This window comes from Melanaphis sacchari, unplaced genomic scaffold, assembly GCF_002803265.2.
Source record: "Melanaphis sacchari strain LSU unplaced genomic scaffold, SCAv2.0 Contig21_pilon_pilon, whole genome shotgun sequence".
Classification (NCBI taxonomy): Eukaryota; Metazoa; Arthropoda; class Insecta; order Hemiptera; family Aphididae; genus Melanaphis; species Melanaphis sacchari.
Window position 1 is genome coordinate 495,173 of NW_020271096.1, and position 16,457 is coordinate 511,629.

Sequence of the window (16,457 nt, forward strand, 5' to 3'; positions counted from 1 at the left end):
AATTATGTATAATGATATTATTATCTTTTTGTCTACAATATCATATCTATTAGATGAGATGTATACAGTTATATTTATCGGCTATCTGTGGTGCCCAGATAAGTTTATAAGTGATGCAACTGTATGTGCTTTCGCGGGTAGTGGGTGAATGGATGAGTTGGTGGGTATGTAAGCAAATAACAATATTAATGTATAAACAAATTGGGTGGGTGGATAACTTTTGTTAGTTGCATGTGCTCTCAAAATACCTACCTATTATACCTATAATTTAAGGACTATGGAGTAGATAAAATATAATAAATTGACTTCTTGTAGTCATTAATAATTGTAAAATATCTTATGATAAAAGTTACTGCGGTTTGGCCTAAATACGGTTGGTCACAACTATGTTTGCTGAGACAATCGTCGAAATATGACATGTTCCCCAAATATCGTGGGATGGTCTTGTTTTGCTCGAGTATTTTCTGAAGTTCGCCCGATTTCGACTTATGCCTGTAACATATATATTTTACAGAAAATATATTTTTATAAGATATTTCAAAATGTATCAAGTACCTAATATACATGAATGAATCCATTAAAAATACAACGAAGAAAAAATTTGTAATAAACATTTACCTCATTACACACGATCTTAGTCTAATAGCTAATCCCAATCCCTATTTAATATTTAAATATCAAGCACGTTTATGTTTTGTAGTGATGGAATTTCATACATAGAAATTTCACATAACCTCACATAACTGCCTTAGTGCCATGCGTAAGGACTAAGGACTGTGGTTTTAAAAAAAATTATATAAGATTGTAAAATATAATAATGTGCGAGATGGTTGAGGCAATGAGGCATGCTACAACTGCTGAAAAATAGAAAAACCCATGTGACGACGTGACATTATTTTTTTTTTAGATTTTTAGGGTTCGTTAATTGTTTTTGTTCTTATTATTATCTTAATAATTCTCGTGATCGGCAATCGCCGTATTTCAAATTGTCTTCGGCGAGCTCGTCCGAAAACCTCCGGCGGTAGACGGTTCATCTTCGGCACCCGCAACGGATGTTTTTGACGTTGAACTCGCCCAACCAAGATCTGATTTGATTATCCCTTAACCCCTCCTACTCGCATAAACTTTTGTCTACGAAAAAATATACAACAGACCACGCCACTTGCACGTCAGCGCGGTACCATATGAAAATGAAATATTACAACTTACCACTGTTGTTATTAATAGTGTTGTTTATTATAATATTATTATTTTAATATTATCAACGCCGTGGTCATTTCGTCGTCTTGTGACTGTTCCCAAAATAATATTAAATTATTATTTTTTTCGTACAAAAATATATAGTTTGTATAATAAATTCACGTCGTTTATCGTAATATTTACAAACAATAGAAGATTATTCCGGTAGTGCTGTCGCCGTTGTGTTAACCGTCATTATCGTCGGCCATCGTCGCCAAACGTCATGAGCGATTTTAATTTGTCTATGAATTCGTCGTCCGACAGCAGTGATATTATTAGTTTCCAGTCAATCGATAACGACTCGTTGGCAGTTGTCAACCAACGATATTACGGAAATTCGATCGCCGTTACTCCCGTTTTACCGCAGGTAAGTAAATTATAGGAAAAACAATAAATCATAGACATTACAAAAGATTTTAATTTATTTTAGAAATGCCTCCTAAGTGATTTCATTAAATGGTTTGTTTTTATTGTACAAATGATAAATACTTTGAACGTTTTAGCAGTTAAAGTTTATGCATTTGTTCTGCAATGCTAAACATAATAATAATAATAATAATAATAATAATAATAATTGTATTATGAGTTGAAATTTTCAATGTGTTTGGATAATCATCAAAATAATACTTCAATGTTTTAAAGATTATTTACATGGTACTTATGCGTTAATTATGTTATATGAATACAATTTTGATCCTTTTTTAATCTATTATGTTGCTTACAGTTAATTGTCATAAATAGTCATAAATCATAATAATGTAATCCCTATCAGATTTCAATACCGTTATTGGTTTTCGATAGTAAAAAGTTCTGAAGATTTGTTATATTTTCCATTATTATGATATAATGTACAATGCAATATTTTCAAAAAATATATAATATTATGGTTAATAATTTTCAATAAAAAAGAATGTAATGTAAAGTTTATATCGCTACAGCACACTCTTTAAATTGTATACTATTTTCAAGTACCTAGTTATAGTTTCAAATCATTTTTGAAATAGATACTTTTAAAACAGAATTTGAATAAATGATTTATTAAATATTAGGAGGATTGAGCGTGCTTGATAAATAACTTTATTTTTTATTATTATTAGTGTTTATTACTTTCCTCTGTATATTTTTATTTATGATACTTGGCTGTGCTAGTTTAATACAATTATATGTCTTTTAAATAAGTCATTATAATAATAACTCTTTTTATACGGCTAGTGAATACGATTGGATGACATATTAGCGACTTGTACTACAGTTTTTAATGGTCAAAAAAATCTCTAGAATTACGAGTATATTGAAAATTGTTTACGTTTTTGCTTATCATTTTCTATTCGTTGTAAATTACAATGTAATATTGTATTTTGCTTAGTTATTGTAGTAAAAGGTAGTAAGTATCAATAGTGGTATGTTGGTATGTAGTAGCCATTAAGTATAGCGAAGTAAATATTGGTGGGGTAATTGCCTATACAGTAAAATATTGCAAATAGGGGTAGGTACGAATGTGAAATCTTTAGTGAATGACACCTAATTCTATAGTAACTATTACCTTTTACAATTATTTTTGAATAGACTTGTATATATATGTGTAACCATAATGATATATAATTGTTTTAATGTTAGGTATATTATTCAATATTTAATAATATAGAATCTTAAATGGGTAATATATTTATAATGTTGTAAGTCTTAAAAGAAAACTAAAAAATTTATAATATTATATGAACATTTGTAAGTAAAAATTGTAAAAATCAGTATTACTTTTTAGAGGTAGGTATATTTAATGACCGTATTTTATAACTACATTTCCAGTATGGTAATACTCTAATTAATAATTTAAAATATAAAATAAATTATTAATTATAATTAAATTAAATTAATTTATAACATATATAAACAGAAAACGATAAATAAACACGGTAAAACTATGTTCAATAGATTATTATCTTGAAATCTTTGTACAAAAATGATGTCCTTTGATCTCCAACCATAAATATAATATAAAATGTACGCGTGTTGATTTGGCGGTGAATTTGTTTACGATGTCGTTTTATGTTCACATTTATATAGATAAATGACGATTAAAGATAGCAAATCAGCATTTTTCTAATGTTTTAGGTAATACTATTATATATATATATGCATATTAGCTGTAGTTATTATGTAAAACTTGATAAGAAATAATATACGATAGAAAAAAAAAAATAATTTAAAAATTTAAAAATCTTTTTTTGTGAATATGAATGTTGTGCATAATTCAGTTTATTGATTATTTTATGGAGTCTATTAAAACAATTACAAATAAAATAATGGTACAAAAAAAAAAAAGTTAATGGTAAACAATAATAGTAGGTACTACATTGTATTTAACTTGTGGCGTTTTGGAGTTCTAGTAAAAAGAAATATTATTATGTTAATTATTATGGGTCAATTCTATGAAATTTCCAAAATATATATTATTATTTATTTATTTTTTTACGGAGTGAGCCTTTTTTTTACATAAATATAACACATATCTTATGTTTACATATTATAACACATTACATGATTATGTAATTAAATGTAGGTACCTACTGACTTTTAAATAAATTTATACTTCCCAGTATTTTTTTATTATAATATAATGTTTCCTACACGGTAATCATAACTTACTAGTTTTTTTAATTAAAATTTTAAAATTTATACTAAATTAATTATTGTTTTTTTATATTATATAGAAGTAACTTTCATTTTATTTATTTATCCTAACGTAAAAATAAGAAAATGTAAATACACTACACCCGCATTTTTGCTTACATATCTTCATTTTATACACATATTTTATAAAAAATATATTTTTTCAATCTATTCAGTGTTCCTGCTTATATTGTTAAGTGTTTACCCATTTCTAGTGTATTTAGAATAAATGTTAATACGACTAAATATTTCAGTTGGACAAACTTGGATTGAAATTGGATTTTCGAGTGGTACCTAGTAGAAAGCATTTTGGGAAGATTGTGGTTTGAATATTAGTCGTTCGAGGCTTTGTGATATACATTTATTGAACACATTATATTATACACACATGAGTATTTAAACAATGCCGAAAAGCGCATTATTATTTTAAATGTTTTATAGAAAATTACGAGTTTAATTGTGTGTTATAGACGTTTACTGATTATACGTGATTTGTTATTTATTTATTTATTTCATAGATTTTTTTATCATAGACGTAACAACGAACACATTTATGTATGAATATTAAGGTTGAACGCGTTGAATGTTTTTAAATTATTGTAGCATTATAAAATATTTTATAGAAATGCATCCATGTAATAAAGTTAGCTAGTTAGGTACCTACTTTATTTCTTCATTAGTTTTTTTCTGGTTACCTATTTTCTTTTTTCTTTTTCAATGGTCTTGTTGTTATTACCTATCATAAATTACTATTATAACTACTTATAGATGACAGGTTACACAATATTTTTTCACCTTTAACTTCACTATTTTCCATTATGTTAAATGTAATGTAGTTTATTTTTTTTAAATTAACATTAGTGATCAATGTATTTTTTTTTTTTTTTAGTCTAAGTGTATAAATCAAAATAACCAGAAATCATTAACATGGAATATATCGTTGACTGATGAACAAGATGAAGTATCAAAAAACTTTTTAAGGATGTATAATGAACCAATAACAGTTGCTGAAAAATTTGGTCCAGCTATTTTAACGGTTCCCGAGAACATCAGAAAACAAGCTGATGAATTATTCAAACCTTCGGAAATCAGCCCAAACGAAATATTTGATTGGGTAAATACCAAAGTCTCGTGGATTCTTCCAACTAGTTATCAACAATACCTTAAGTCTATTCCTTCAAACGTAAGTATTTGTTGTTACTTATGAAATGATTATTATTGTCTAAGTTTTTTTTTTTTTTTATTATTGAAAACATTAACAAAAAATATTATAAAACATTATAGTACTTAACACAGTTATGTATCTTTTTTTAAACTAAATAACTTGAAGTTTATTTAGTAACTTACTAGGATATGTATGCCATAGTGTAATAAAGCCGGTATTAATTACAATAAGAATTATCCTCTTTAATAGTGTCATTATCTAATTGGAATACATTTGTATTTGTACAATTTAAAACAGTTGAACAATTAAATGTTTATCAGTATTTGTGGAAAAAATTTCAATGATTTTAATAATTATTAATCACAGACAACCCTTACGACGCGTGTTTTTGATCGATTACATGGCAGTATTTTATTTTTATTTTTTTTTCAATCGTATTCAGAAATAAAAAAATTACCGATGGGATATTTTTTTTTAAAATAGACATTATGCCTATCGACTGTTGGAATAAAAATAAAATTTAAAAAGTAGTTAAGTATCTGACGTAACATTATTAAGTACCTTTATGGTTTGATTTATTTGAAAAATGTACACGTATTAATGGTCTATCAACAAAATCAACTCGAGATGAATTTATTACCCGTCAGAAACTTTTTGCGGTGTAGGTACACGAGTCAAACGCATTTAAATGTATTTTTTTTTTTCATGCGGGTCGTCGGATGGGTGCCCGACCATTGATTGAAAATTAAAGGAAAAAAAAAAATTATATTACACCCACCGCCGCCAAAGCAATGTGTAATAATGTTGGGACGGGGCGGGGTGCAGTTATTGTTATATTGTAATGACACTGTCAAAACAATATTATAATGCGTGTGACCGCATTACAATATGCTATTAAGGAATTTCGTTACAAATTGTATTGATATTCATAGTATGGCGCGTTCACGGTCACATCACTTTTTTCTATATTATTTATGTACGTCTGCCTTAGAACATCACTCTTTTATTTCTGCCACCAGAAATTATAAAAATATAAAACTTGATGTATGATATTATATTACGTGCCCAAATGTAGTGTGAGTGTACGTAATAGCCGGTCAGTCTCTTAATCTCATTTTAATACCATTAAAAACAGTACTGCATGAGCAGTAATGTCCGATTTTTTTGGTTTTGTAAATTACCTGCTGTATCAGTATAGTAACCCATTACATCGGAATCGAAAAGAATTGAAATTACTGCTCTAGCTGCAGTGACTGACCGCAAGCGTGATAGTAAAGTGACGGTCGTCGATTTATTGCGGCTGGTGCTTTCCGCCGTAAAAACTGTCACAACGATTTCTGCATAGTAGAGGTATACATACGGCATACTCAGCAGTGGCGGCGCGAACTTTAAATTATTTCACGAGTCCGTTTTACACGCGGATACTGCACGGGGGGGGGGAGTAACCGAATTTGTTCCCGTTTGAAAAAGGTATTTTATTAAGTCGATCCGAATGGGTTCCCGTTTGTGTATAGGTAATTTTACATTTTTTTGTACTATATATAGACTCTATAGCAGGGGTCGGCAACCCACGGCCCGCGGGCCGCATGTAGCCCGCAAAGCAATTTTTGATGGCCCGCAAAAAGGTGCAGGTTAATTTTTTTGTTTTATTTTTGTTCAATAACATTTTTCATATGATTTTCAATATTATATAATTATTTTTCCTTTATAAATAAAATCTAATCTAACCGTTTTATAAATAGCAATACAATTATAAGTATTATATCATAATATGTAATTTTTTTTTTTTTAATATGGCCCTTGATGAACATTAAAAAAAAAAAAATGGCCTGTGTGATTGAAAAGGTTGCCGACCCCTGCTCTATAGTATGATATACATTATACAATAAGATGACAATGTATTTGTATATCGGAAGTTTAGCAAATTATCGGTGATATTAAGATAATGATTGAGATAAATGTATTTTTATTGATGTATGGTAATTGGTAGGTATATCATCTATATCCTGTGTACAAATGACAATAATGTAAGTGAACAGTGAGGTCTGTATAGTCTGGAATAACACATCGTATAAATTTGTAATTTGCATTTCGTATTTTAATTTATGTTTTTTAATTTTAATTTTTCGTGATTACAGAGTTTATGTTTAGTGAAAAGGGAACTAAGTTGTTGATTATTGACAATTACAGGTTTGGATTCCAAAAGAACCTAGCAGTATTTTGTACCTACACCTAGTGATGACTATAGTTGACTTCCAAATTAACGATTTAAAATTGTATATATTATATAATTTTTTTTATAACACACATTAACGTACATTTTTAACCAAGCCTATTTTTAAGTTGACAGTTCTAAACCTGTAAAATTGAAAAGGAAAATGTGCGTAATTAAACGGGAACCAATTCGGCTCGACTTAGTAAAATACCTTTTTTGAACGGGAACAAATCTGGGGCTTATCTAAATAAAATATTTTTTTCAAACGGGAACCAATTCGGCACGTAGGGTTGGAGCTCGGGAATCAATTCGGTACCAGCCTGCACAGGACCGGAAGTCTAGAAGAGTTCGACCACCTGCTTTCGTGTCACTACCCGAATAACGTACGACACGAAACCGTATGCGTAATAATAAAATAATATGTATATTGTATTACAGCGGTTCTCAATCTCTTTGAGGTCGTGACCCCCTATCGCCAAGATCTTGAGTGATCCTTTGATAACGACAACACTAAAAAGTAGTGATAAATTAATATGACTATTATATTGTATTATAAGATTAAAACAATGAGTACTTGGTAAATTCACTGAATTTACGTTTTAAATAATAGTATAAGTTTATTTAAAATACATTTTTTTTCAAAGTAAACATTATACGTAGCATAGGTAGGTACCGCGTGAATATTTTTCATAATATATCGGTGACCCTAAAAAGATTGTTGGCGACCATCCCTTTTTGAGAATCGCTGTAATATTATTATATCACATTTTATAGCTCAACAGGCACTGTCTCTTCTCGCGGACATCGACGGTCTTGATGGTCTCGCGTGAAATATCCCGTCATGGCGCCACTGAGCCGCTTTAGCAATAATATTGTAACACGACGGTTATGTGGTTTTTTCATTTTTATTTTCATTTTTTCAAATCAGGTGCTCGAGAAGAGGGAAAGACACGTGCTGTACCCTTGGACGCAGTGGAACATGTCGACCGGCACACAGCGCCGTCCGTCGCTCAACATAACCGTAGCGTCTCCGGCGGCGTCCGACCGTTCCATGTCGTCGTCGTTGTCGTCGTCGTCGTCGTCGTCGTCATCGTTGTCTTCGTCGTCGGTGAGCGCCGCTCACGCGGTGCACGGCAGATCGCCTGCAAACAACTATAACAACAATAACAATAACAACAATAGCAGCAGCAGCAGCAACAACAACAACTCGTTTGGTTACTGGCACGGTGGCGGCGGAGTAGCGGCGGCCACAGCTGACTGCACGCTGTCGTCGTCGTCGGCCAGCGAACTGAGCTTTTCGCATTGGACGTGTGTCGATGCCACGTCGTCACCGCAACAGCAGCAACAACAACAGCAGCAGCAACAGCAACAACAGCAGCAGCAGCAATACCATCACCACCACCACCACCACCAACGCCATCACCACAACCACCAATACCACAACCACCAACAACTACAGCAACAACAGCAACAGCAACAGCAACAACTGCAACTACAGCATAAACAGCAACAACAGCAACAACAGCAACTACAGCATAAACAGCAACAACAGTTGGTCGCGGGTTGGACACCGGTGGCCGTCCAACCGTCGCCGTCCGACTGCGGCCGGTCGGTGTCGTCGGCCGAATTCGCGCAGTACAACGCCACCGCCGCGGACGGCCGTTCGCCGTCACCGACCACGGCCGTCCGCTGGTCGTCCCGCCTGTTCTACTGCGTGAACGCCGACGACAACACGATCAACAAGCTGGTGGAGCACTACTGCACGTTCTGCTACAAGAACCACGAACCGCGAGGTGTACGGCGGCCACCTGGTCGGGACGACACGCGCACCACTTGTCCCAGCTCAGGGCGCTCCGGTGCAAGCACTGCAACGGCACCGGCGACAACGCGCACACCATCAAGTACTGTCCGTTTCTGTACTCGAACTACAGTTAGACGTGCGATCGGGGGATGGTTGATGGGAGATAGTGGAGGTGGGGGTGCGACCGGCGACCGTTGATCCGCGGGCGTCGTTTGCGCGAACGGGTGGGTGGATGGGTTCGGGGTCGTCGAGCGTTCGGTTTTTCGTATCGATCTCAATTTTTCGTACACAATAATATCATATTATAATGATATAAGCGTTCGAATTTCAACTGTTATTTTTTAACCTTTCATGTGCGTGTGCGCGTGTGTGTGTTTTTTATCGTATAAAAATAACGCTAACGATTATTATTTGTACTTGTATTTGTATTTGTATTTTTTTTCTACATCTCGTCCATGTGTTTCGCACTCATTCGCGAGTCAACAGCGATAATCATATCGACACTCCAACAACGAGCGGATAAGATAAGTACAATATTACGATTTTATGAGTTTACAATGACCGTCACCGTTCGTTTATCATCATATTATTATGTACATTACACGCTCGATGTTATAATATTATTATATTTAGCAGCCGGCCGATGATGATAATAATAATAACGTAGGTAATGTTACGCTTGTTCGTTATTGCAATGTGCGTCGTGCGTGCAGCGTGCACACACCGTGCACCTCGCGCGAGACGGCCGTTCTCGCACATTTTTACGCCGTCACCACAACGTTGACAATATAATGACCGGTGTGGGCCTTGACTTTTACTGTAGAAGTGTAGAAAGAAGATAAAAATAAAATCCGGAACTTGACTACAATAATCGACGTGTGGTTGCATTACGTACTACGGTTTGTTATATATTATTATTATTCGTTTGGTTATGCGTTATTCCGGCTACGGTAAACTTTTATTCGTTCGGTCGACGAATCGTTGTTATTAATTTTGTTTTTTTTTTTTTTTGTATCGTTATTATTAATATTATATTTCACGGATGTCTGAAACGCATGTTAAAATTTTTCGTGTTGGCGTTTAAAAAATACTCGTAATATTAAAAAAAAAAAAAAAAACGCTCGGAGTTTGTTTTGTTTTTTAACCGTAGGGTGAAGTATTTTTTACGCCGAGACTTATAAAATATAGGTTATAGTTTATTTAGGCTATAACGTTGTTTCGAGTTGAATAGATTTTGTGTCGCGCGTTCTCGTTAATATAACTTGCTTTATAAATTACCACTTATTAATGTTAATAATCTATTATATTTCGCGTGTTGCGTATATTAACATTGCGTGATGTAACTCAAAAAAATCAATCCGTGTATTTTGTGACTAACCGTTAACACATATCGTAAAGTGTTCAAAGTTATAATTATTCAACGCACTGTTCAAAATAGAGATTAATATTTGGTTATAAAGTATTATTTTAAAAATATGCAAATAAATGTTTATATATGATATTGTAATTTGTATAATGTAATTATGTGATACTATTTTGTTTGAAAAAAATAAATATAATTCTAAGGTATTAGTATTTCAGTATCTTATAACAAATCTTCCATACATGACTAATAAATTAACTATTATTAACTACGGCACATTGTTTTATTGCTATTGTGTACAATGTGTACATTGTACATTGACAATCGAACGTTCTTCGGTAAAACCACTTTTTGTTTTATTTAGTTAAATAAGTAAAGTTAAACATTTAACACAAATAATAAATTATATAATTATTGATGATTGGATGAGAAGTGCATTTGAAAATAATACGTTTTAAAAAACTATTTTCTATTCAATTAAATAGTCAATTGTCGTAGTCTATGACTTATGTACTCATGAGATTTTTTAAATAGTGAACATTTAAGTACCTACTTTTAGTTTTTTGTTTAAAAACAGAGTATATTTTATTGAAAATGTTGATGGTGTTATGAATTTAATATTTATTTAATTAATGAAGAAAAAAAATCGCTGTCATTAACTTGGATTATGCGTTGATGGTCCATAGGCCTGAGTCAGTGAAGTTGGAACGTCCGATATGATTAGAACTACTATAATTTAGATTACACAGTCCTAGAGAGTTTATAATGTCATATATAAGACTGATGTGACGAGATGCATCTTTAATGCTCAGGCAGGATGAAAAGCGTTTAAATCACTTCAGGTTATTGAATTGCGAGATATCAAGTTAAATAAAGTTTGCCAAAGGTTGGCTGAAATGTTTGTTCTGCAAGGGATTTAGTAGGAAATATTCGTATAGGTAATTTGAGATCGTTTGCAAGAACCTTGTTCCTATGATAACAATTTTATGGTCAATAAATTTATTCCCTGTGACAATATCAAAAGAACGCCACCTTACTCATCTGGTCGATAGAATCTGAACACTCTAAATTATGGTATATTCAGTGAACGAAAATGTATAAATCGTATTTCGGAGGGATTGTTAGAGAAGATTTTTGGTTATTAAGAGAATTCTATAGATAAGAGAAATGAGCTCAAAGATTTCCCACGTTCTATTATGAGATATTCATATTGTTTGAAAGATTTTTATTATTATTGTTACAAGGAATCGTTCTTTTTAATTTTGCTTATTACCATATTACAGTATAGTGTATTGAAATGTATTTATTTAAGTGATACAATTGGGTTAAGAATAGCTAAGAGAGAGTTTAAGGAAGATTCAATTTAATATTGGAGGGAGAAGGAGAGAAAGGAAAAAATAACGAAGAATAGACAATAGTTGATGAGCGTTTTCGATAATTTGAGAGATAGGGTTAGTGGGCCCAAGAGAAATTATTTGAATTTTTTTCAATAATGTAAGCTTGGTTGTTTAAGTAACAATTATTAGGGGAAGTGTAGGATGGTTATGGAACAGGTATGAAACTATTATTATTAAGAGAGGGGTAGCATTTATACTTGGATTTTTAAATATGGAAAAGTAGTGATTTTCATTTAAGATAGGAAATTTTCATCGTATTTGGTTTCATTATAATTAATATTGGAGACTAGTTATTTTACAATATCTGAGTATTTAAAGGCAGATATATAACAATTTTTTTTCTTAAAAATTTATGCATATTGATGAGATACATTTTCATGAACTATCATTTTTTTGATATCTATAACTATAATATTATATTTATTAATATAATTAAAAACATGAATTTATGCGTCATTAATTACCAAATATCTGAAAAAACAATATTTTTTTAAAGATGAATTTGGGTTTTTATTAATATGGATATCAATGTTTACATTTAATATATTTATTATTAAATTATTATATTTTTCAACAAATTAAAATAAAAATATAAGTAAAAATTCAAAAATAAAATTTAAAATTGTAAAATATTTTCTCAAAACTGTTCATTGTTAAAATATAATTTAAAATAATTTTTATCTTCAATCGCATATTGTAAGTACATTTATGTGTATAAATCTGAATCCTTATACTAAAATGGGTCCAGCCTGTAAAATAAATAAATAAATAATATAATATTATATCTATGAACTGAGAAAGGAAAAGCAAGATAGAGTTACCGTTGAATATCGACAGAATAAAAAAAGCATGCATATGAAGTATAAAGCACACTGCAAAGTAAAATAAAAGCATAATTATAAAACATCTGGAAGATTTTTTTTTATCACGAACCGATGATTGCACGAAAAATGTATAGTATGTTGTTAAGAGCGTATGTTTTTTTATGTCAAGGTAAATTTCACAACGCAATGTATAGGTACCTACATTTTTTGGGTATGATGATATTATAGTAATTCATTTTTTAATCAACCTCGCCGTTGCAAAATATCATACAGACCGACAACTTTCCAAAGAATAACTACGACTATTATTAATATATTCGTTCGATACAATATACCTAATATTATAATTATAGTACTATTAATAATTATACTAAGATAATATTTTATGATATGACATTCGGCAAGTCATCGTCCTTACTCGTCAAGCTACTTGAACTTTTGAAAATCTGACCTGTTGTTTCCACTACGACGCCGTTTATACTCACACCGTTAGTTACCGTGTTCCGATTATTGATTTTTGGTTATAAAATCATGATGAGGAATGCGTAAACGTAAAAGTGTATGAAAATTCATCGTTTCCCGGTACTTTTAAAGGTATAACGTAGGTACGTATATCAGTAATGTAAATCAGGATTTTATTTCGTGGACGGGGATCTGGATAAAGAACGCATTCCCAAATCATGCGTTTAGATAGCTGCACACTGTATACAGTAAGTATAATTATAATAATACGTACTTTTTTTATCATAGGGAAAATGTTTAAAAAGCCACACATGCAAATTAAACTGCAAATGACAAATCGTGCAAAACCATTTACGAACCAACAAAATAGTGAAACAAATTTGTTGAATATGTAATAGGTATATGTAATGTATTTTTTTAAATAATAGTTACTCTCTACAAAGATTGTCATTGCGTGTCCGCAAAAACTATCAAATTAATTTTAGCACTAGGTTACCATTATTTATTATAGGTATACAAGTTTAAAGTTTTCCTTCGCCACCTGTTGTATAATATTAATTTTTGTTATTATTTATGATAGGTACCATGAATATAATATGGTCAGGTATGATTGCTAGACTATATTATTTCATTCAGAAATTATTATCCAGACTTAGAAACTGTTTAACATATGGTGCGAAAAACAATATTTAGAAACTTTCATTTACCAATAATTAAAATGGTGGATAACTTTTTTTATAGATTATAGTTGTAAAATTCATGAGAATACAAACCATATTGTCTTTCTGCAGGGCCTTGGAGCCGCTAAAAGTTAGGACCTTCAAGGCTGGTAAATTTCCTAAAAGGCCTATGTCCGTCACTAAAATATAAATCATTATTTATTCTTCGTGTTAGTTAAGGAATTATTTTATGTAGACCCAAAGCTCACTCACTGTGGTACACAACTAACACCTTTTAGACTGTATACTAGTATTATAATATTTTATAACTCTGTGAAATTTTCAAATGCAATTTTTTCGGCAAAAATGGTTTTAACTTACTGAGGTATACTAATACCTATAATAGTAAAATTATTTTGGTCACAATAATATCATCAAATACACTTCGCAATATTATAGACCCTGTTCGCTCATAATCATTTTTTGTGAACAATAATTTTATATTATTGAATTCAATTTTAACATATCTATTACAGTGACATCCATAACATTTTTAATAAAAACATAATGTACAAGCTGTAGGTATAGCAGAGCGTTATCCACTGATCCGTTTTTTTAAATATGCATTGAATTAATACTAACGATAAAGGTGAGGAAAATGCTAAAAAATTTAGTCATAAGGCCAATACTTTACTGACATTAAACGATACTGTAATATTGGTACCTACTAATAATATCATAATTCGTTAATCGTTTACTATATGTTATCTATATAGTGGAAAGCGGGGTAGTTCGTACAAGAGACAAAATTGAAAATCGTTTTTTGAACATTGAGTCAAGGTAGAAAAAAAATGATTGATGGTTATTTATATAATATAAACATTTTTTATTCTTCATTTTGTTTGATGTAAAAGAAAACTGTGTCAAATTACAAAAAAAGTAAGTACAGATTATTTTTATGATTTAATTTGGAGGAATATTGCTTATAATTTTTACTTAATTACTATTAATTTAAAGTCACCTATTGTGGGGCAAAAGCGTATGCCATACGGTCTACGGACTCATCTACCCTAAAAAATGTTGTTAACATGTCGAGTGAAATTGTCTTTATGATGTATAGATAGTAAGTTTCCGCGCTAAAACTGAGCTGCGACGACGAAGATCGCTATGTATGTGTCGAATTCGGTTCCTGTGAAATTCACCGTGAAATTGTTAAATAAATATTATTAAAATCATTATTTTCCATACGAATATAATAATATGTTATAATTTATCAAGTTATTTGTTTTAAAGATAATCAATAATTTATTGCTACTCTATGGGTATCGACGTAAATGTGTAATAAACGGTATGTAAAAATGTATATATAGAATGTACCACAGTCCTCGAACATGAATACACACTTATTGTTATTATACATCCAAGCAAGATACTCATGTATATTATAAAAATAAATTAATATATTTGTCAGAAAATAAGTATAATAACAACACAAATAATATTAAAATATTATTTTATTTTCGGAAATAGCACCGCCGTTGTCGTCTTTCGGAGAAAAATAATTAATACCCATTAAAAAAAGTTAAGCCAAATTAAGATATATCATTAAAATCACGATATCCTACTGAAAACCACTTGTAAGAATCGAAATTGTGCGTCTAAAACCGATTAAGTTTAAGTAATAGACCTGTAACGATGCATAATATATCATTTGTCTTTGTGTCGATCGTGGTATTCGACGTGTTAACAATAAAGCGAGAGGTAACATTTATATTGAGTTATTATTTTATTTAGTTATGATAAAAATGCAAAATGCTTTACTCAGTGGCGTTCTTAGGATTTTTTGTTGGGAAGGGCTGATATTAAAATGTATTACAAAGTGAGTCTATGGTTAATTATACAGGCTGTTTATAATGGTAATGAGTCAAAAAATAAATATTTATCAACACTAAATATCAGCTAAGTATGAAAACCACTCTAATAGTACCTACCTAAAATAAATCTCCTCTCTCTCCCTCTGCGTGAAAATGCTCACGGACCACGATGCTTGTATATAATAGATAAATGGACGACATAATTATTTTATAAAAGATGAATTTATTTACTATAATTTGTGTCCTTAAAAATGTTTGATCAAGGCGGTATTATGTATCACCGATTACATACCTACTATTTTAGATCATTAAACCATTAAACGGTCTTGCCCAAAGACTATTACGGTTTTATCTTACTTATGGAACAAAATTGTATTTTTAAATTTAGATTTTTTTTTAAGTTAACATTAAAGTTTAAAAAAAAATGCTTTAATATCATTGAAACTAATAACATTTGTAATATAATTTCGCAATTCAATTTCTAATCCTTAAATGTTGTAAGTCTTACAATGCTTAGAAGTTGGTAGTACGGTTCTGCCCCGCCTTTTCCGATTTATATTTTTTTATCGTCGTCACGCGGTCATCATTATCAAGGTGGTTGTCGACAGGATTCGATTAGATTTGTTAGTATTAATATTAGTGTCACGAAATCTCATAGGATAAACTTTAAGCCTTAAAGGTAAGAAACAATCTGTTTTAGTTTTCAAGCGAATCGAGAACATTTTAAACTGAAATATTTTCTACAGGCGATAAACTCGTCATATTTTTACTCACGAGTCGGTCAAAAA

At 30.9% G+C, this 16,457-nt stretch overlaps 1 protein-coding gene across 1 annotated transcript; it reads left to right on the forward strand.

Annotated features, from left to right (window-relative positions):
- Window positions 1-1,462: 1,462 nt before the first annotated feature.
- Window positions 1,463-9,288, forward strand: LOC112593990 (myb-like protein AA). The gene is made up of 5 exons (XM_025338578.1): window positions 1,463-1,606; window positions 4,799-5,092; window positions 8,218-8,363; window positions 8,403-8,707; window positions 8,831-9,288. Exons 1-5 carry the CDS (start codon window positions 1,463-1,465, stop codon window positions 9,286-9,288), a joined length of 1,347 nt encoding a protein of 448 aa, XP_025194363.1.
- Window positions 9,289-16,457: the final 7,169 nt, after the last annotated feature.

Excerpts from the sequence above, each read along its gene's own strand:
- LOC112593990 (XM_025338578.1), top strand. The coding sequence starts at position 1,463 with ATGAGCGATTTTAATTTGTCTATGAATTCGTCGTCCGACAGCAGTGAT. Across the intron at positions 8,364-8,402 it reads TCGTCGTCGTTGTCGTCGTC|CGCCGCTCACGCGGTGCACG; the intron begins GTCGTCGTCGTC and ends GTCGTCGGTGAG. Across the intron at positions 8,708-8,830 it reads CCACCACCACCACCAACGCC|AGCAACAACAGTTGGTCGCG; the intron begins ATCACCACAACC and ends TACAGCATAAAC.